At 36.1% G+C, this 22,736-nt stretch overlaps 1 protein-coding gene and 1 pseudogene across 3 annotated transcripts in view; one reads left to right on the top strand and one right to left on the bottom strand.

Annotated features, from left to right (window-relative positions):
* MAOA (monoamine oxidase A) overlaps positions 1 to 22,736 on the top strand; it is an 88,893-nt gene that overhangs the window by 2,590 nt on the left and 63,567 nt on the right. For all 3 annotated transcript variants that reach the window (XM_077145616.1, XM_077145617.1, XM_077145615.1), the window contains one exon: positions 19,412 to 19,506. In XM_077145616.1, the coding sequence (XP_077001731.1) occupies positions 19,412 to 19,506 (95 nt within the window). The remainder of the gene's footprint in view (positions 1 to 19,411; positions 19,507 to 22,736) is intronic.
* Positions 8,823 to 11,587, bottom strand: LOC143671016 (succinate--CoA ligase [ADP-forming] subunit beta, mitochondrial pseudogene; annotated as a pseudogene).

Below are 22,736 nucleotides of genomic sequence, written 5' to 3'. Positions count from 1 at the left end.
TTTCCCTTTCTTCAATCATTTAATTATTCATTTATTCAACAAACACTTGTTAAGTGCCTACAGTGATGTGGTTTAGTATTTCCCAAAATCTGGTCCTTCTGGGCAAGCCTCCTGGAAGCAACGTGATTGCCAATCATTGGAAAATAAATGTATTGATAATGTGCTGTGTACATTGATTAAGAGTTCTGTCTCCTCTCCTGTCCCCATTCATCTATCCATATTTCATATCTCAAGGTTCTTTCTGGGATTTTATTCTTGTCTTTTTATTATTTCAAGCTCCTGTATTTCTTAAAGAACATTTTGTCTCTTTTTTCCCCCTCTGCCTGATAACTTGCTCTTTCTCTCTTTCTATACTTTGCTCCCAGTATTTAGTCACTAGTAGAGGCAGATTTACCATGTAGCTGGTGAACCTTATGCTTTATGGCTTTACTACTGCAAGCCTCTTGTGGCTGTCATACTGAATAACCAGTTTCTGGTTGTGATTCTGAATAACCTGTTTCATACTGAATTTTGTATTAGTGATTTCGCATTCTTTATTCTTAAAGGAAGTACCTCAAATTATACAACGTTCAGGCCCTACAAAACCTGGATCTGTCCATGGCCACTATTAATCATTAATTTGTTCTTTTCCACTTGGGGGAAGTAGAGAACTTTCTTCCACAGTAATTCACATCCCTATTCAAGGACCAGCTTCAATCACCAGTGACAGTGGGGAAGGCACTTGGATTCCTTTAATGTCATTTCTGTAAGTCAGATCCAAGTGATTTTAATATCAAAACTGACCAAAATCATTTTTTTGTATCTTGGGGTGCTTTCTTAGATGGCTCCCAACTAAAATGAAAGTTGACCAGGTTCATGAGTAAGCCTTGGACATAGAGGGGGTATACAGGAGCTGGTGAAAAGTGTTACTTCCCAAGAATTCTTGAGAACTGAGAAACACATTTCTTGTGTGTGCAAATTTTATGAGTTATGTAATATACCCTGTGTCAGTTTTAAACGCTTTCCTTATAACTTTTATCAGGACTTGTGCACTTTGATGATACCCACACATCTATAACACATGACCAATATTTGTAATCTGCAGTGCTATTCCTATTATATAACAAAATAGCTCTGAGTACACATTTTAAGTGATGTTACTCAAAGGTAATTAATATTAACAGAATTATCTTTTATTTTTTGGCTTTGTGTCTTTGCGTCTTAATGTGTCTCCGGCTTTTTATTTTTGTCATTAAAAACCATAAAATAGAGCATGTCTTGCAGCTATAAAAATCCGTTTTGCTGTCCACCCACCAAATAAATAATTTTAGATATGGTGTTAGCACTTGAAAGAAAGAGGAACCTGCTCCTTTTTAAAGACGTAAAGCATCTTTAACGTGCTTTAGCCTTTTCCATCATCCATTATCTATCACCCCTTTCTTTTGGAAACTTCTTTCATGTTTTTTGTTTGGTTGGTTTTTGTTTTTTCTTCACATGGGCAGGCACTGGGAATCGAACCCGGGTCTCTGGCATGGCAGGCGAGTATTCTACCACTGAGCCACCGTTGCACCACCCCTTTCATGTTTTGACATTATTACATCCTGAATATTTATCCCATACATATTATTCCTTTTCTGTTCCTTTCATTGTGCTCATATTCCTGCAGACATCTCATTTTGAAAGGGCCTTAAGGTTCAGCTATTTATCACCTTTCCTCATTTCAGGTCTTCAGCTTTCCCTTATCTGTAGAAAATCCTCAAGTCCCTAATTTGATCCTTTTCTTTCTCCAGAACTTTCTTTCTCTCTGTCTTCTTCCTCCCATAACTTATCTGCTGTGTGGTATTTCACACTTGAATGTCTTTTCAAAAGCTACCATCCCCACTAACCCTGCTTCTCTTCCTCGTTCCTTAACTCTATTCTTGACACCATTATCTTTCGCGTCATTTTGACACATCCTTTTCTTTCATCTTCTACACCTAGGCACTTTTAACTCCTTCTTTAGGCTATCTTGATTCCTCATTCTCAGTGAAAACACTCCCCCTGCCCACAGTCAGACCCTTGACCCCTTAAACCCATCTGTGTTGGACCACCTTCCCACTAGCCACCCTTTACTTCAGGCTCACCTGTCATGTTCATCCTGCAGTGTTCTCTAAGACTTAATTTTTCTTAAATACTTTTTTCATCACTTTGCTCCTCTACTCAGGACCTTCAGTTGTCTTCTATTATCAGCCTGTCAAGAACTCACCCTCCAATGTGCCCCTAACTATCTGGTTCCACTTTGTTGGATAAGTAGCATTTCCCACTATTCCCCAACCTAGACCTGAGCTGTAGTACTGCTTTCTTGTCCTGGTCACACTGCTTTCCATGTTTATTTTGCACCTTCATGCTGTCCCTTTTATTGTCTTCCTTAACATGCAAGTGCCTCTCTCTGACCATTTACATCCTCTCTGTTCTTTAGTACCTTTAAATAACCTTTCCTTCATCACTCTGGTTCTCATTGATTATCTGCTCCTAACACTTCAGATTTAATTATTTCCTGTCTCTATTACTTGACAGTACTTCAAGGAAAGTAGTTCAGTCACTGTAGTTGCTGGTTCTTACTCATGGGCTGACCCAGATGTAACAAATGGCAGAAAATCAGAGGCATGAAATTTTTAAAACTTGCTGCTAACTAAGAATTTCTGAAATGACTCTCTTTAAAGAGAGGGAAAAGAAAGAAAAAGAAAAGAGAAAAAACAGCACAACTCCAGGGTCAAATGGATGCTTCCTTGGTGGGTCTGTTTGGAATTTCAGAGTCTTTGGGACAAAGTGTTTTTTAAAAGTAATCTAGTCTAATAACCTAAGATTTTAATCCTCTCAACAGAATCTCCTTAGTGATTATCTGGCTGTAGCTTTGTACTTATCCAGGGAAAGGGAACACTCTAACCCTCAAAGAAATTCATTATGAGTAGAGACTTCTCTGCTTCGTGGACTTGTTCAAGCATTTTTGGGTACCTCTGCCATATGCTAGGCAGTGACTAGATCACTGGGAAGTGGGTATTTAAAGATGAGTAAGTAGTGCCACTGCTCATAAGGTATCCCTTATCCTCTTGGAGGAAGTAATCCAGTGGGCAAATAATTGATATTAATACAGTGAGATAAATCTTAATATGGATATGAACAAAGTGTTGGGACCTTAAGAGATAAGTAGGATTTTAACACGTAGAAATAAGAGGATGAATAAACATACCAAATAGGAAAGAAAAGGGGAGCAGAGATACATTTAGGAGGATATAAGCCAAACAAAGGCAGTGCTTAATTTAAGCCCATGTGGGAATTCCAGGGAATAGAAATAGCTGCCTGTGATCTAGGATGAGATGCAGGGAAAAATTGAAATTACCTCAATTTGCCATGTGTGCCTATGTTTTTTGCATTGTCGTGAATTATGAATGGTTAGTGATTGCACACTGAAAACACCCTAGGCATATTGCTGAGTGGTCTTGGGGAACAGAGAGCTTTCATGAAGTTTTTTTAAAATTAAATTCCAAGTGTCATATGGGCACTTGGAATTCTATTGCTATTTAAGCAATAGAATTCACTTATATTTTTGTCCACAAGCCAGGTGCTACTAAGAGAATTGATAGCATTAGCTGCCTAGAACTCAGTGCTGTCTAAAATCAGCAGGGATTGCCTTTCTTGTCAGTTGAAATAGAAAGACATTTTGCAAGAAAATGATTAATGTCCTGAGTTCCGACAATTGCGCCCACAGTCTACCACAATTTCCTTTTTTGCTGAAATACTGCATGATTTCTACTAGGACCATTTTAGGCATTTTAACCAAGAATTTGGCAGCACATACTGTGTGGTTTTGTAGTGAATAAGTAAAAGTTCATTAGTTTTGTGCCATTTAGGGTACTTCTTTGCCCCATTTTATGTTTTTTTTTCTCAAAAACAAACTAGGATTCTTTTATTTTTATAAAATTTTTTTAATATTGAACAAAAAATAACAAAATTAAATTTATTTGGGTTCTGAGTTTTTTAATTGAATGAGCTTTTGGGTTTAGCTCACATTTAATGGGCAGTTTTAGTACTTACCCAATACTAATTGATTTGAATTTATGCATAAACCTCAGCTAATGTGGAAAATATATTTAACAATAGGTCTAAATATAGTATAATTTCATGGATCACAAAGACCAATAATTAAGAAAAAGAAATGTGGAAACCCATTATTAGTGAATGTTAGGTCATATAATCTTTGTGTAGGTATGTCATTTACATACTTTAACGTGTGAAAATGTCATTTACATACTTTAACGTGTGAAACATTTTGCAACTGTTTAGATTCAGGTGTTCTCAGAGAGTTTGTGGCTGATTTGTAGTTTTGTATCACAATCAGGGCTTGCAAGAGTGTTAGCCGTGTGTTATAGAAAGTGTAGACACCTAAGAAGTGCTTGTTTAATGAATATACTTGCATGTATGAGATGGACATATTTTATAATGACAGTTTCTTTTCATTTTGTCATTAAAATTTGACACAATGAATCAAAATAAGTTTAGTTATATTTTCTAAGTGTTGTGAGCATTTGAGATTAGTTGATTTTTGGACTATTTTTTTCCTGTGATTATGAATAATAATTTATATTTTTAACAGCAATTTTTATGTTCCTTTGGACAATCTGTTTCGTTATGTTGTAATCTAGCATTGTGGATGAGGGTACTTTAAAGTCTTTGAAGTGTGGTTTTGTTGCCTATAAAATTAGGAGGTTGAATTAAGTTATATGAGATATATTTTCCAATATCATTTTTAGTAATTAGTTTGCTTTGTGAGTTTTCCTGTTCAGCTTTCTCTTTTGGACCCTCCCTCAACATTTTTTTTTCTTCTATGTTCTGTTCTAGAAATGGTTTGCATCATCTCTCATGATGACACCCTATGCTAACTTAAATCAGGCCCTGCATGTTCTCACAGGTACTCACTCACACTGTCCCCCTGACTTCTCTGAATCTTAGTTTAAAAGCCCCTTTCTAGTTGTTTCCAGGCAAGGTCAACAAAGTCCTACTTTGTAACAATATTTAATTGATTGATTAGGTAAGAATGTCAATAAGAACATAAAAACCAGATGATAGACTTTGAGAGTTGAGTTAGTCACATGTGAACCATGTCCGAGGGTCACAGAATCGTAGTCTATAAGCGCTCAAAGGGACCAAAATGGAAGCTCGGATGGGTCAAGTGAATTACCACATGCCAGAACTCCTGGTGGCAGAGTTTGACTTGACAGTGTTCCTTTTGTACCCTGACTCACCAGAATCGCTTTATGGGCTCATTAACAGAATTGCAGCCAGCCTTGTAACTGCCTTACTTTGAGGCTTGATGCCCTAGAATTCAGTGACAGTTGGATCACTGTAATTAATGTATTAGAATATTTTAAATGGCAAGTTACTATTTTGTGAACATTTAAATTTAACAATATGGGACCTTCTATTGGATAAACAACTTTCACACGAAGAATCTATTTCCTTTTTGAAAAGTCCATTCCTAGCACATTTAGTTTAATATGTAGAGATTGTTTAACAGATTAAATCAGTGATTCTTAGCCTTTCTGATCAACTATTCCTTTGAAAATCCGATGAAGGCTATGGACTTTTTCACTAGATGAATGCATGCTTTTACACATAGAAATTTTTTTTTGCAACAGACCAACATCAGATATTATGGACATTTCTTCAGAATCATTGGTCCTATAGTATCAAAAATATTTTGGACTGATACTGAGACTTCACAGAAGTGATGAAAATTAAGAATTCAAAGCATTCATTAGGCCCTTGGACAGAAACTAGTAATAAGGTTGTAAACAGACTATGAGAAAAACAGTCAAAGCATTTAGGCTGAAAAATAAAGCACCCACTTTTCCTACCTTGAGGCCACAATGAATAGAAAAATGAATTTGGCATGTTTTGAAAAGCAAGAATGTGGGGAAAATCGTTGGGGAATGAAATGGAAGTCTGTGGAACCTGATGTGATTTCTTTTAGTAGTTTTCCAAGATTGGTATTTAAAGATTATACGTATTGAAGTGGAGTCATCAATATCCACTATGCATTCTTGATTTAAAATTTGTAATAACTTATAAAGACCATTGGTCATTAAAAGCATTTGACAAACTTAGGGCCCAAACTGAAGAGGGATGTTTGGGTCTGAGGGTATTCCCTTGTTTATCTGACAGTCCATTTGTCTATCCAGTGATCTCTGTGAGACATAGGGTCCCTTTGTATAACAGAGGTTCCAAGTATGATTTTAAATGCTGTTGTTACTTGAGGTAGATTCAAGGATCCAGTGGCAACACAGAGAACACAGCAGTTAATTCTACCTAGAGGAGATGTGCAGTGAGGAAATGATTTCATGAAGAAATAGTTGACAGAGGTGTTGTGGATTTTAGATACATTTTGAAATGTAGTTAAGATGACCTTTAAGGTGCCTGTTTCTAGACTAAATGAATTAGCTATGAGCTGTGGCTTAAGTTAAAGACTTTTCTATTTCTCATTCATTCATTTATTCAATAAATATTTATTGATTGAGAACTCAACACATGCCTTTTGTAGAATTTATGATTTTTTCTGTTTTCCTGCTTTCAAGAGCATTGATTCTAAAACTTCAATATGCATTGATGTTTGTACTTTTTCTTTTCTGCAGTGTTCAGTGCATGAGGCCACATGTGAAGTTATTTAAGAATTTTGTTGACAAGCAACCAATTTGCTGAATAAGAGAGAATTAACATTAAAACTTTTAATATACAAATTTTATACAAATTCCTAGGTGGTGATGAACCATCAAAGTTGGAAAAAAATGTCAATTTTAGGAATAAAGAGGGAGAACTGTGAAAGACAACAGAGCATAAGCCATAGCTAAACTAAAGCTTTGTTTCAACACTCCCAGCTTGTGCTCTAGGTATTATTGTTCAGCCAGGACCTAGTCTATGAGAGTTTATTATTGAACTATTTGAAGGCTCTCGTAAAAGTTTAAACCAACTTTCCAAAAGTGTGTCTAGAAGTACAGTTGTTTTTTTGCTGTTGTTGTTTTGTTTTTTTTTAAAGCAGGAGATGGTAAAATGCTGAGTTAAACAGCATTTTTACTGCAGGGCTTCTCAGGGCTTTTAGTATGCCAGTGTGCACCATGCATTTCCCAGAAGAAGAAAGAGCATAAGGTTTCTCAATTTCTGTGAGCATTGATACTTTTTTTCCTGGAGCATTTTGAGGACCAGGGCTCCATAAAACATTCTGGGAACTATTGCTTTAAACTACAGCCCATCCCAGTATAAAGAATCTGAAGACAGCAGTGTGGAGTGACCCTGGTGTATTTTAAATTTCAATGAAAGATTGGGGCGAACAATGAATTAAGGGGTAATTGTATTCCCTAACTTGGATGAGATCTATTTATCTAAAGAGAAGATGAATGGTGCACAATAATCAAATAAATTAGGACTGTCTAGACAACCAGTCTAGTGAATTCAGATCAAATTATAGTTAATTGTTAGCTTTCATCTTATTTCTCATTTAACACGGCATTGTCTTTTTAGCTTATGAAAGGGATTAGATTTTTCACCTTTAAAAGCAGATGATTATTTCTCTGAAAGCAAGTACAGAATAAAAATGTATAGAAATATGAAGAGATCTCTATATCTCTATATCTTTATTCTATATCTCTATATAGAGAGATAAGATATGATAGAGAGGTAGGAAGATAAATAGATGATATCAGTTAATAGTTGTATGTGGGACAAGTCACAATAATGGTTCAAATCTCACAAAAGATACTAGAAGTATTTATAATTTGCTGACATACATAGATATAAAGCTTAAAATGACCTGGCACCCCATCCCTGTCAATCTTTCTTAGTTGCTTGAGATAATATACTCAAAATAACATTAGAAATTTCCTTGTTTCTCTCAAACAGATGAGCTTGGTTTTGTTTTCTTAGTATGTTAGTCTTCTATTTATTTCAACAAACATTTGTAGAGCACCTGCAACATGGCAGGCTTTATTCTAGAAATTCAAAAATGTATAACACATTTCTTTTTTCAATAAGTTCATAATGCACATTTAACTCATTTAGTCATCTCAAGCTTAGTATGTCTAAAAGAGGACGCTTGATATTTCCTCATAATTCATTCTTCACTGGCTCTTTTTTTACCTAGTAAATGATACCATCATTTAGCCAGTTTCTCAGGTCAAAAATCTCGGCGCTGTTTTTGAGTTTTCTCTTTTTGTCATACACTACATCCATTCATTCAAGTGAAAACTTCTATTGGCTGTAGCCTCAAAATATGATCTGAATCTGTCCCCCTCCCACCACTGCAACCATTATTACCCTTGTCCAAAACATTTTTTGGTGGTCTTTTGCCCTTATCCAAACCACTGTTATCTCTTGCCTAGATCACTGCCTCTTACCTAGTCTCCCTGCTTCCTTCCTCTTTTGCTCCTTTGCTGTCTGTTTTCTTCACAGCAACAAGAATGATCTTTTTTTAAAAGCTTTATCTTCATAATTATTTTATTTGTAGAACTCTTATCAATGAAGAACTCAGTACCCAACAATAAGAAACAGGCATTTTGCGAGTGACATTCTTGTAGTAAAAGCAAAAAAAGCTTCAATAAAAGAAACTAGATAACTGCATTACACATTCTTTACACGAACAACTCATTCTGAACAGGAGAATTAAATGCAGACCAAATGCTTTTAAAAGTTTGTGTGCCTAGATGGCAATTACAATCCCTACAGCACTAAAAAGAAAAGGAACAGTAATGCAGAACACAGTATTTTTAACAAATATAACACATTTAATACCTTCAGCCATCCATTGAGTTCTCAGATCAGATTGGCAACTGAAATTTCACATCCACCTGGACTTGTTTGGCTAATTTTACAACCATTTTAGCAGCTTCATCCAAGTCATCACAAGCAAGGATTTTATGTCCACTGTCCATTATCAGGGCCTTAGCATCATTGACTCGTTGTGTACCTTGTAACTGCTCTGCAATAGGTATTTTAATTTCCAGGTCCTTTACTATCATGGCTATGTCCTGTGCAATGACATCACACTGCATGATTCCTCCAAAAATGTCGACCATAGTAGTCTGTACCTTTTTATTTGAAGTGATAAATAAGCTTAAATGCTTCTGTTACTTGTTCAACTGTGGCACCACCACCAACATCAAGAAAGTTGGCTGATGTTCCTCAGTGAAGTTTTATTATGTCCATTGTGGCCATAGCCAAGCCAACACCATTTACTAGAAGCTTATATTTCCATCTAGGCTGATGTAGTTGAGATCTGCTTTAGCTGCGTCTTTATCTCTTTTATCTTCCTGGGTCCAGTCACATAGGTGAAATATTTTCATCTGGTGGTAGGCTGAATTTTTGAATCAAAAGTGATCTTTGCACCCATACAAAGCACAGCTCCATCTGTAGCTTCTACCGTTGGATTTATTTCTACCTTGATTGCATTATACTTCAGGAAAAGATTGTAAAGCTTGATCATGTTTTCTGCTAAAGAATCCACAGTTATTAGGTGGAAATCCCATCTGCTGTGCAAACCTCACAGCTTGTTCCTTTTTGTTGCCTTGTACAATTTCAATAGGTTCTTTAACTATTGCCTCGGGAGTCTCAGCAGCAACAACTTCAATGTTGACACTACCTTGGGATCTTCCTATTAAGATAAGACCTGAAATGACTTATCCATTATTATCGCAAAGTAGTATTCTTTCCTAGGATATCTTTGCTTGCAGACCAATACTTGATTTCATTTTCTGCCCTTTTCTCCTGTTTGTTTGGTAATCAATTTTTTCATAGTCATTTGTTAGGAAACAGCTTTTGCTTCTTCTGGAGAGAAAACTATTTTCACTCCCCCTTTGAAGCCACTTCCAAATGTCCCTTTTCCTCTACTACCAGCCCAAACCTGTGCCTTTATCACAACATCTTTTGAACATAAGTTTTTGGCTATTGCATAAGCTTCATCTGATGACTTTGCCATTTGTCCACTGAGAACAGCGACACCAGTTTCTTACAACAGCTCCTTGCTCAGATATTCTTGCAGTGAGAGGTTTCTTTGCTGTTGCTGCTATACTTGGAGTCCATGGTTGTTAAACAATCCAGAAAACCTCCCAGAACCTGGGTGGTAGCCCACAGTGCCGTCCAGGGCCAGTGATTTCTCAGGGCGGTGGCGGCCGAAAGCCCAGGATGATCTTAAAATAGTTAAAAGAAGATCAATTCATTCCTTTACTTTAATCCCCCAGGGCCTCCCTATCACACGTTGACCAAAGCCCAGAATCTTTGCCATAGTCTACAAAGCTCTGCGTGATTTGGTCTCCACTTACTTCTATGACCTCGTCTTCCTGTTCCCTTTAGGTTATGATGGCTTTATTACTCTTTCTTTGAGCACATCGAGCTTGCTTCTGTCTCACCCAGACACTTGCATGTCTTGCTTCCTTACTTCATTAAAGACTTTACCTTAATGTTACCTCTGAGTGCACCTCTGAGATGCTTTTACTCGTGACCTTATCTAAAAAAGTACTTTCTACTTTCATCACATATCCCTTAGTCTGCTTATTTATTTTCATAGCACTTAATATTTCTTTACTATTTCATAACACATTATTTATTACTATGTATCTGTCTCTCTCCCCAATAGAATGTAAACTTCATTAGGACAGGGATCTGATTATATTCGCCAGTGTATCTGCAACATCTAGGATAGTGCTTGGGACCTAGTAGGCAGACAATATTATTTGTTGAATGAATGAATGAATTCAGCTGGGTTAATGATACTTGTGAAGGTGTAAAATAAATACTTGCAAAAAGATTCAGCTGCTTTTCATTACCTAGGTGCTTCCCATGAAGATGGTCCACATTTCGTATTTCTATAGGCTATATTTGAAACCTTTTGAGGAAAAATGTTTCTCTCATTAATGTTTGTGTAGTAGTTTTGTCTTTTCAAATATGGTGCATTCTATGTGAAACACATGTATGCATATTAAAACAGGTAAAACAAGTGTATAATGTAAAATGTGTCTTTCTTCTACCCTAGAGCCCTAGCAGTCTACCTCAAAGATAACTGCCATGATACAATTTAATGTGTATTTTTCCAGATATCACCTGTGGAAGTATGGAAATACATACATTCTTTTTTATTTTTTATTCTACAATGGGTGAATACTATTATTATATTCACCTTAGATATTTCAAATAACTTTTATTCTTTTCAACAGTTGTGTGGTATTTCACAGAATGCCTTCACCATATATCTTTGTATGGAGCTCTTTTTATACATGTGTAAGTTTATATTTAGGAGAGCTTACTAAAAATGGGATTGATGGATCAAAGGGATGTGCATTTACAGTTTAGATCGCTAATGCTAACAAGGTTGGTTTGCTTTGCTTTGCAATCAACATTATATAAGAAATTTTGCTTTTTCATACTCAAGCCAGCACTATATTGAATTTTCTTTATTCTTTAATCTATGTATGTTTGAATTGTCTCTTATTTTAATCTATATTTGTCCACTTATGAGTGAGATGGGGCACCCTTCCATTGAAAGATATCTGTATTTCTGTGAAAGTTTACATTCACATTCTTTACCCATTTTTAAAATGTACTTGGTCTTTTTTATTATTGACTCATGAGAGCGTTTTATATTTTGAAGAAATGAATCTTTCTTCAGATGTTACAGACATTATTTTTCAGGTATGGCTTCTGTGTTTTGTAGCTTATGCAGAAAGCATTCTTTTAACTTCAAGGATATTATTTTTTTTTAAACTCTGCTGTTTTGTTTTCTAGTTCTTTTTTTTTACATTTAAATTTTTATCTGACTTTATTTTTTATTAGAGAAGTTGTAGGCTCAGAAAAACAATGCAGGTGTACAGTGTTCCCATATATCCCCTTACACAAAGAGTTTTCCCTATTAACACTTTGTATTCGTGTGTCATCTGTTACCATAGTTTACATTAATAATCATTGTTTGTATTGCACAGTTCTGCAGTTTTTAAAAACTTTTATTCTAGTAACATATACACAACCTAAATGTCCCCCTTTTAACTATCTTCAAATATATAATTCAGTGAGTGGTGCTAATTGCATTCACAATGTTGTGCTGCCATCACCACCATCCATTACCAAAATTTTTCTATCACCCTAAACAGAAACTCTATACGAATTAAGCATTAACGCCCCACTCCATACCCTCACCCTGGGCCCTGGTAACCAGTATTCTGACTGTATGAATTTGGTTATTCTTTTTCGTATTTGTGAGATCACACAATATTTGACCATTTATGTCTGGCTTATTTAAAATAAAAAGTTAGGGAGATTCTCCTTTACATTTTTTCCTGTCCCAATGTCAGATCTCCCAATACCATTCATTTACTACCTATTTGTGTAATTCAGTCTATTTCTAGATCCATATTCTCTTGAATTTCTATTTAATTGTGGAACAGCACGGCTCTTTTTACTGTAGCTTTGTAATATTTTTAAATTCAAGTTTGGGCTACTACCCATTCATTATGCTATCGATTCAGGAATTTCCTGGAAAATCTATCACGTTATTTTTCAGCATGAACTTTAGAATCAGGGCCTTTAATATAAAGAAAAATAGATTCCTATTCTATTGAGATTTCATTTAATATATAGGACATGCAACATTAAATTTGTGAGGGTTTCTGAATTGCAACCTCTGATGTAGACTGCATTGTTCATTAATAAATGGTTTCAAAAAACATTTCTTGAACATCCACTGTGTGTCAGCCACTATGCCTGGCTCTGGAGATATAGCAGTGAGCAAAAACCAAGCAAAAGACCCTACTGGGGGGCTTAATTCTATTGGGAGTGCATATAAACAATACACAAAAAAAGTCTGTATCTATAATATTTCAGGTACTCATGTATACTAAGAAGAAAAATAATTGAATAACAAAGACAGAGTATGACAGGTGACTGTATCACTTGACACTGTCAATGTGGACATTTTTCACGAGAAATACATTATATTACTGGACATTTTTCTTGAGGAATACTTACATTTCAAGGTGTGTCCAGGTGAAGAAATAGAGATACCAGGTACAGAACATTTTGTTGCAGAAAGAAAAATCAGAAATAGCACAGGAACGGGAAAAGGGTGCCTTGAGTCAAATGGAGTGAATTCTTTTTTTCCCTGTAATAACGTAGATGAGAATGTGCTTGCAGAAAGAAGGTAAAAGATAGGGCCTTTTGCGAGATAAAGAAGGCAGGGAGGGTAAATGTGAAATCTAGGTTCCATGGTGATACTGACTGGATGCCTGAGACTTATAGCACAGAAAGCAAGGGATCATTTACTTGAATTCTTTATTGCAGATAAAAAAACTCCTGTTCCAGATAGGCTACGTGGGTAAAATCATTTCCTGTATAGTAGCCATCTCAGGATTCAGGATTGCAGTGCTTGGTGAGAACACAGTTTCCATGGACAGTAGTAAGAAACTAGAGCTTGGTTTGAAGTTGCCATGGCAACACTGATGTTGTCTGCATGTATCATCTCACCCAGGCTTTCCTGATCTAATAAATAGGACTCATGATGCCTGAACACAAATGAAGTGTGCTTTTGGCAGACTTCCTTTTTTTTTTAACCTCCCTAGTCAATCTATTATCCTATCTATTTTATTTTGTTTACTGTAAAACCCAAACAATCGAAAAGAGACTAATCAGGAGAGGATTTATATTGTTTTAAACTCATTATCCCTATTTAAAATAATTATTGTAAAGTGATTAAAGATTTGACTGTGTCATGATCTGATAGTTCCCCTGTTTTCAGGTTTTACATATTGAAATAGAGCAGATTCTAAGTAACCCAATAAGGCCTAAGCAAACTTTGTGAATGTAGCTTGTCTGTGTTCTTTACTCTCATAGAAAACCGCAGGACATTTGGGAATCCTGGGCTCTTTTCCTTCTGATGAGTCCTGTTTTCTCTGATTTGGGAAAGAAAGAGCTCTAGGTGCAGAGGAAGGAAGATCCTGCCAATAACCCTTACATTTCTCAAACACACGAGTGGGAGAATCACAGACTTTGGACACTAGAACACTGGAGAGTTAGGCCCAATGGCTCCTTTTCAAGGATACTTCTCATCCTGCACAACCCAATGAATATCATAAACACTTGCTGATTTAATAGACAGAATTCCCCTCTCCACGTTCTTTACCCTCCCTCTCTCATACTCTTAGGGCTCCCAAGGCCAAGAATCTGTCACTGTAAGCAGTGGTATGTTGGAGCCATTTCCTAGTGTTTCACAGGGACTGTTTGCATCCCTTCCCAACTTCAGGTTCAGTGATATCACATTGGTAGCTTGAAATCACATTGTTAGTTTGAAAACAACCATGCTGGGAGCATATGTACACCAGGGAAATTTGATCATGTGTCCCGCCCCCTCCCTCAGTTGGTTGTTAAACATTTGCTAGCATACCATTGAATAAAACCCTTCCTTATCTTGAAGATAGGACTCCTCTCCGAGGAGCAGGATTCTTCTAATCACACTGAATTCCATGTGGTCATTAAATGAGGCAAAGTAAAAGAAATGAAAAGCTATGACACATAGCATTCTTAGTTTAGTTTTGGCTATTCTATATTTCTTTGGAATCAGATGAAATAGTTTTTATATGAGATTTTCCTCTTTTCATAATAAATGTGAAAATAATATTTGATTATAAAATCTATTTTTAGGGTAGCTACATTGTATTTGGTGACTTGCTATCAGATTTACTAACTTTTTTTCCTTAACAAATGTTACCCCTCTTACAAAAGCAAACAAAAAAAAAAAACAGAATAAATATTTTTTAAAGAATATGGCAGCAAGCCATTGAAATGAGTTGACAATTGAGTTATAATTTTTTTCTGTAAGCAATCATTGCATTTTATAATGGTGAGAGGAAGGTAGAATGCGAATTGACATGTAGAATAAGTACAAAAGAATTGAGCATAATCTAAGACATGTTTTGTGATAGGCATAATCTTAGTTTTTTTTATTCAAATCAACAGATAGCCACAGTTATTAAGTTAGAAAAGCTTTTTTGGACTGCAGGTGTTTGCTTGTGCTTTATTTTTATTTACTTAGTATTTCAAAATAAATATTTTCCTAACAACAGCAGGTTTTATTTTTGTATTTTATATTTTCTAGCCTTAAAATGTTCATGGGAGTTCCCATCAAGGTTTTCTTCACACTAAACATGCAAACTGAAACATCAGCAACCCATTTATTCAACATCTTAGAAAAATAGTTTTTTTAATGTTTTAAGCGCTTCCTTTATCTCTTAAACTAAGAGTTTAGACTTTCTTTGCTAAGTTAGTACCAATCATTTTTCTTTAATGCACAATCATTTTTGTTAATTTTTAAATTTTATTTGCTTATATCCTTAAATGACAAATACAAAGTAACCTTTGTCGCTGGTATTGGAATTGTAGGCTCAGGTAGCCTGGCTCCCACCTCCGCATTGAGTCTTCTGTGTAGAATTTATTATTGGCTCTGAACTCTACTCATCGAATTTGTTTAGAGTTATGTATTAGATTAGATTTTCTTGAAGAGCCAAGTGAGGGCCTGAGAAGTAAAATCCCTTGCTTTTGAGGGGACTTTGTTGTGGTCATATCAGACACTTGATTTCTTCATCTGGAACATGGGGATAATGAGATCTACTCCTAAAGGTGGTTGTGAGAAGCAGTGAGGAAAGGCATGTGAAATTACTCTGTAGAATATGCAGTACTAAATCAACTGCAAGGCTGCCTCCATGACCATGACTGCTGCAAGTTCTACTTTCTGCTGGGGTTCAAAGCTACCTTAAACAACATGTAGAGGGTGAGTTTTTCACCCTTTTTTCACCCTTGGGTGTATTTATCTATATAATTGGTTTATAGTTTGGTTGATTATAGGGAACAAGAAATAAAACTTGTGGCATTTGAGTTTCTATGTTTCTAAATTTGGACTAAAACTTTAAAAAGTGTTCATACCTTTTGACTAGTAATCTCCCTTCTAACTAAGGCTTAATCCCAAATAAATAAATCAGATATAAGAAGAAAGATTTATATATAAACATGTTTTTCATCACACCTTCATTCCTTCTTTATATCATCAGTCAGTAAAAGCCACTTTTGGCTTAGTCCAAGAAAACAGATTGCACAAAGATATGCAGACGTTGTTTTGAGGTTTTTTAAACTGTCAAGGGATGTCTTTCCTTGATGAGCAGATTCCAAATATTTGTTACATACCTAAATCTTTGATGGATGCCAGCAATCTAAGTGTAGTGTACTTGAAAGGGTCAAAAGTTCATACAAAGTTTAACTAAGAGCAGTGCTGGATATTATGGTTTAGACTCCATGCATTTTACATTTTATAGGCCCAAATTCGTTCTTGATTTTGTCCCCGTATTTTTCTTACCATTCTTTATATGAACAGAATTTTGTTCTCTGAGTCCTCTGAGAAGCAGACACCAAGACGGAACTAGACTTTGTAAAGAGATGTATTGTAGGGAACACCTGTGTAGGATAAAGGGGAGAAAAAGCAGGAGCAGGCAGTTTTTTTTAAAAAAAGAAAACAGGGCAGTCCTGTATAATTTAACTTCCCATAGTCTGGATTTTGTTCTTTGCATGTCAGTGGTGTTATTGAAGATATTCCTTTGTCCCCTAAGTATCAGATCTAGAAGCTTAATCACATTTGAATTTAAGTTGTTTTGTTTGTTTCTCTTGTCTCTCTCTCTCTCTCTCTTTTTTTTTTTTCGAAACTACTTCATAGGCGGTGGTGTGTGCTTCCTCTAGGAACCAGATATCTGTTTTAAAAATAAAAGTATTAGCAACCATTGAAGGTCATTTCACTAGCTTAGGGGTTCCTGAATGCTGATATTGTAATTATTTCTGTCTTCGTTTATTAGCTAAAATAGTTTCATACAGAGAAATTTCCCCCATATCAGCTGTTTATTTGATTTGAGATTCAGCGCAAATAAGAAAGAGAGGATAAATGTTAGATTCTTTTTCTTTGTTTATCGTTTTTCAAAATAATAAGTTATCTCCTTAGCATTCTCCATAGGTGACCAATGATAGTTTTTATGTTTGTTTGTTTAGTATTATTATGAACTCATGAATAAAAACATGGCAGTTGTTATATTTATTTGATATTCAAATAGTTCCATCTTTGGCAAGGTAACTTATTCAGTTTGGCTCCTGAATCTTTTTGACACAATCTTAGTCTTCTCTGACAGACTCCTTGCCTGACTTGATATTGTACGCTCGTCTTGTACATTTTCTGCCATAGACCTGGAATAGGGGTAGAGCTATGGCTCATTTTAGTAGGAATTGATTTTTTAGAAACCAAAGTCTGAATCTTAGGTGTATTCATTGCTACTGGGTAGATTATTTTTTCTAAGCCTTCTCGTTGGACGGTACTAAAAAATATGGCATTTGAAAAGACAGAATATATCCAGAGTTAGAGGAAGAACATACACTGTGAGGTATTTAGAACTGCAGTGATTTTAATTAACTTCATTGTTCTTACATCTGACTTTCTTACTTCCACACTAAAATTCCCTGTACTTAATGACAGCAACTTGATTACTCATTTTTTATCCTGCTCTATAAATATAGCAGCTTCAAAACAATATTAATAATATCACCAGTTAAAAGATTTCTGAAAAAAAAGATTTGTGGTTATTTTTGTGTTTAGGGTATATGCCATTAGAAATGAACTTTCAAATTACTGGGTTTTAAAATCACTTGGGATAGTTCATCTCTGTGTGGTTTTTCAACCTTCTGTATACATATTTAGGCACCAGTTGTATCATTTTACTAATCTTATCTCTACAATCATTTTTCTCTTTCACCCTAATAGTCTAACATTTTTTCTGCTTGTATTATGTGCATCTCTGCTTCATTTTATTTTTTTGGGGGGGGGGGATGAGGAATGTAAAGGTAATTAAATACTAGGGTATTATTTGAAATACATTAGTAAATGTAGATTTAAAAATAAGTATATATGCACATATATGTCCTTGCTCTGTTACATGAAAGGTCCTAGAAACAATGACAACCCAATAGTGAGGAGTACACACCTAGTGCCCAGATTTTGGTTTCTAATATTATTCCTTGTTAAAAGGAACTCAGGCTCCTTGTAGACAAATGACTGGTTTTAGGACTGGGTCAGGGCATATACAAGACAAACCCGGAACATCTTGTAGTGCCAGAAAGTAAGGAAATGCGCAACACACTCTCTCTCTCTCCTTCTCTCTCTCTTTCTCATTCTCCCTCCCTCTCCCTCTCCCTCTCCCTCTCCCTCTCCCTCTCTCTCTCTCTCTCTTTCACACGCATAGACATACACACACACACAGGCATACACATACAACGATGGGGCTTTGTCAGAGGGATATAGGATTCAAATCAAAGAGCTCTCAATGGCTAAAGCTGTAACAGTTTGAGCAATGAAATAAATAAAATAGTATTGGATTATAACTCAAAGTGTAAACCAAATCTCTGTGTGAGTCTGTACTGATATAAATAAATGATTGAATAAATAAATAAATGGGGAAGAATAGGTAAATCACCTGTGCAGAAGAATTCTAAATAATTTACATAGACACTCCACTCTCAAGATGGTAGAGCATAACTCCTATTCCTTAAATGTGGGCTGTACCTAGTGACTTCCTTCCAAAGAAGATGGAAAGGGGAAAGAAGAGTAATTTTACTGTGCAGACACTTGGCAAACAATACCTTAGCCAGTGGTGAGCCATGTTGATAGCATGCACCTTTGATAAGATGTTAATTCACAACATTTTCTTTACTTTACCTGTATTACTATATGTTGTTTAAGATCTTCTATCTTTAATGAAAGTTTTCATTCACAGGTAAAATCTTGTTCCCAGCTTTGGTTCAGCCAATGAATAAAGTATGAAGCAGAGTTCCTACCCTTTGGTCACTTAGAATCTAATGGGGGAAACAAGATTTACCAAACATGTAAATTAGGTTTAAATTATAGGAGATTATTATAAGGGATTTTTAAGTCGAGAAAAGCACAGAGATACTGAGGGGTTATGTAGGCAGGGAAATATACTTTTCTGTTTATACAAGCAGGAGTTTTGAAAGAGGGACACAATAGGTGTTGATTTAGGGGGTCAATAAATTCTTCTAATTATGATTTGACTATCATGGGAAAACAAAAAATTATGTATTTTTGAATTAAGTATTACATTTCGTGTCTCTGTGCCTCAACCTGAAATCAACATGACTGAACTAGTCATTTTGGAAACTTTTATGGTAGATAATAAAATTGATGGTTCAATTAATCACAATGTGGTTAGAATTTATTAGAAAAGACAGCAGAATTTGTATATTCATTTTACATGTAGAATGGGCTAAATCTTGGATGTTTGGCATTTATATGATAATATGTTTCTCAATTTTGCTTTCCATTTAGGGTTGTCTGCTGCCAAACTCTTGGCCGAACATGGGGCTAATGTTTTGGTTTTAGAAGCCAGAGACAGAGTTGGAGGAAGAACATACACTGTGAGGGTAAGTGATTTTTGACATTTTTACATATAATATCTCACAAACTGGAAGTGGGGCAGTTGGAGGTCACAGGGCTATAGGAGAACTCAAGAGTTCATCCAACTGAGCTATTTGTCCACTTCAAATAAGTTTGGACTTCTCTTCATTAGGCACTCACTGAAGAATGACAGCTGCTGACCTTCAGTAGCTTATAGTCTAGTGAAGAAAACAAGCATGTGGACAAATAACTTCAATACAGTGTCATAATTTCCATATTAGAGACCTAAATAAAGCATGTGCTGTCTCCGGTGTGGTTATGATTTGGCTGGAAATGTGTACATCCACAAAACGCATACACACACATCCATTTGCTCTAGATTTTTTGTCTGTTTATCCAAGGATACACACAGAAGTGTGGCAGTTATAGTAAGTAGGAGTAAATATAGCATATTTTTGTGCAACTTTTCCCTTGCTTCTTGTTTCCTAAGAGAAGTGCTGTTGCCAGAAGCACTCTTTGCTCAGGTAGAGTCTGGCTAGGTATGAGGATGGAGCCTAGTTCTTGCTATACCACTGCCTTTTTATATTTGGGCTTATATCACTATTCTGAAAACACACACCTTAACTATTGTTTACCCCTATTCAAGGGAATGGTTGCAGGTAGTTGAATCTGTGGGAGCTGATGAGAGTACAGAGGAGAGGATGTTAGGTGAGAAGGAGAAAAGGCCAAAGATGCAACTTTGGGGAGCATGCAGATTTAAGGGTGTGCAGAGGCAGAGGAGCCAAAGAGAAGCGGTAGAGGCAGAGGAGAAGTGCTCTGCAAGTCAGTGGGGAAAGAGAAAGAAATGATAAATGGAGTCAAATGATACAGGCATTTGACATGGGATAAGGGTAGAAAAGAGGGCCTTATATTTGGTGATTAGAAGGTCATTAATGAGACTCTTGCTAACGTGCAAAAAATAGAGCCTTGAAGGCTGGGGGATTGGCAGTAGGACAAAAACAGAGTGTTGAAATGACTGGAAGGAGAGGAAGCCACAATCCAATTAGAAAATGTATCAGTTAGACTAATATATAATGGCTTAGTCAATGATAATAACAATAGCTTAAGCGACACAAGTATTTAATTATTTCTTATAAGAAGTCTGGTAGCAGATAGTCCAGGCTGGTGCAGGGGTTCATCTTGGTCATCAAGGTTTCTGGCTCTTTCTGCCCTGACTTTATTGGCATGTTGGCTTATGGCTTGGTGGTAACGAGATGGATGCTGCGCCCTTAAGCATCCAGTTCCCATTCAAGGTAGGAAGGAGAATAAGAGGGCAACAACACTCTTACCTGTAACAAAGCTTTACCTTTACCAGACATTTGCTTTTAGTCACACTGACCAGTCTCATGGCTGCCTTTAGCTCTGTAGATGCTAGAAAACCTGGAAAAACAAGTGTTTAACATTTTTAGGCTGCATAATAGAAGCAGGCATGGGAAAGGGGATGTGAATGGTTATCATAATAGCCAGCCAACACTATCTGAACTAGCATATTTTTCCAGCTTTTTCCACCACACCAGGCTGCGCTACCTTTCTGTCATTTGCTTCTTACCTTTTTAGAGCTATGGGGTTGTATCTTAGGCCCATTTTCACTTTACTTAGCTTTAGATGTGCTCCACAGCCTGGCTACCCAAAACTCAAAGTGCGGTCTGTGGTCCCAAATCCTAAACATCCTCTGAGCTCTTCTTAGGAATGCAGAATCTTAAGCCCCGTCCCGGATCTCCTGAATCAGAATCTTCATTTTATCAAGATCCCCAGAAGGCTCATGTACACCTTAAAGTTTGAGAAGTGCTACTCTATAATATGTGTTTTATTTAGATTAATGCAAATACAGATTTCTTTTATTTGGAGAATTTCTGAGTACTTCCTCAGTCGTAGTTCACTGGGATGCTGTATAGGTATGGGAGTGAGAAGACCGGGATTCCAGCCCCTTTACTGATCTGATACACTGCCATACTTGGGTAAGCGCTATTAACACTTCACATGTCAATTTCCTCATCTGGGCAATGAGATGCAATCTAAATGTACTCAAAACTCCCTTCCAACTTCAAATTCTAATTGAAGGCTGTGTGTTACAGCGAAAATAAGGATTGCATAGTCTGTCAGTGTGACCTTATAAGATATGATTCTTTTTTCATTTTCTGAAAAACATTCCTTCATTTTGGAGATAGTTATTAAGTTGTCCCTTAGCCATACTTTTTATCTCTGTAATATTTTGGTTATTCAATAGAGCATCAGTCATGTGGTAGATGCTGAATGAAGAACAACTTTCTTTGTATGAAGGAAATGAGAACTCCAGCATGTTTATCTCCATCAGTGTTATTGCCCCAGGCTCCTTTCCCATGTTGCATCATTTGTATATGTTAGCACCACACAGGAACTGTTTTGTGTATTGAGCATCATATTATACTTCCTACAGGGGTATGAGAGGAAGGAATCTTTGAAATGCTTAGAAACTAGGACATAACATTTATAAGATTATAAGTGAATAGAAGGAGAAAACCGGAAACTTTAAAAATCACGGACAACTTGTATTTGAGAAGACACTGAATTAACTATTATTAGAATTGCTTCTAATAGCATAATCACTTAGGATAATTTGGGGAGAAGAAACTATTAAAAGTTGCTCTGAATTTTTAAATTATCAAAACATCAAACCTGGTAGTCACCTTGCAGCTATTCAGAAAGATGTATTAGTTCATAACTTCCCAATTATTCCTGATGTAATTCCTCCATAACTCTTTAGGATTGACTGAATAAGGTTGACATGCTTGTGGAGCCACCACAGGCACAGTGTGTTAGTTTCCTAATATGGCTGACTGTTTCCTCTTCTAAGGCTGAGTACTGAGATCTAAATCAAAACCCCAAAGACAAGTGCAGCACAGCAGAATATAGTATTACAGTTCTAGTATCTTCATGCTGAACCTATGGTACCTTCTTTAGAATGCTTGTATTTGGCAGAGAAGTATTCTATACAATGCCTTTCATACTTTTCACTACTTCACTTAAGATTCTCTACTTTAGAGATAGTGTTCTAAAGGTATCATGTCTGTAAACTGCCTAGAGTCCTCTTGCAGTCTCTGTGAAAGCCTAGGCAGTTTATTAGAGCACAGATTCCAGTTTTGTTCTTCCAATCTCAGTAAGGATGTTGGAGATTGTTGAAGGTTTGGAAGACAGCACTAATGGTTAGCAAAATAGAAAGTAAGGATTATATATGGCA

Source organism: Tamandua tetradactyla, chromosome X (assembly GCF_023851605.1).
Source record: "Tamandua tetradactyla isolate mTamTet1 chromosome X, mTamTet1.pri, whole genome shotgun sequence".
Taxonomy (NCBI): Eukaryota; Metazoa; Chordata; class Mammalia; order Pilosa; family Myrmecophagidae; genus Tamandua; species Tamandua tetradactyla.
Note: the sequence above shows the minus strand (reverse complement) of the source record. Positions and strands in the feature narration are given on the sequence as shown.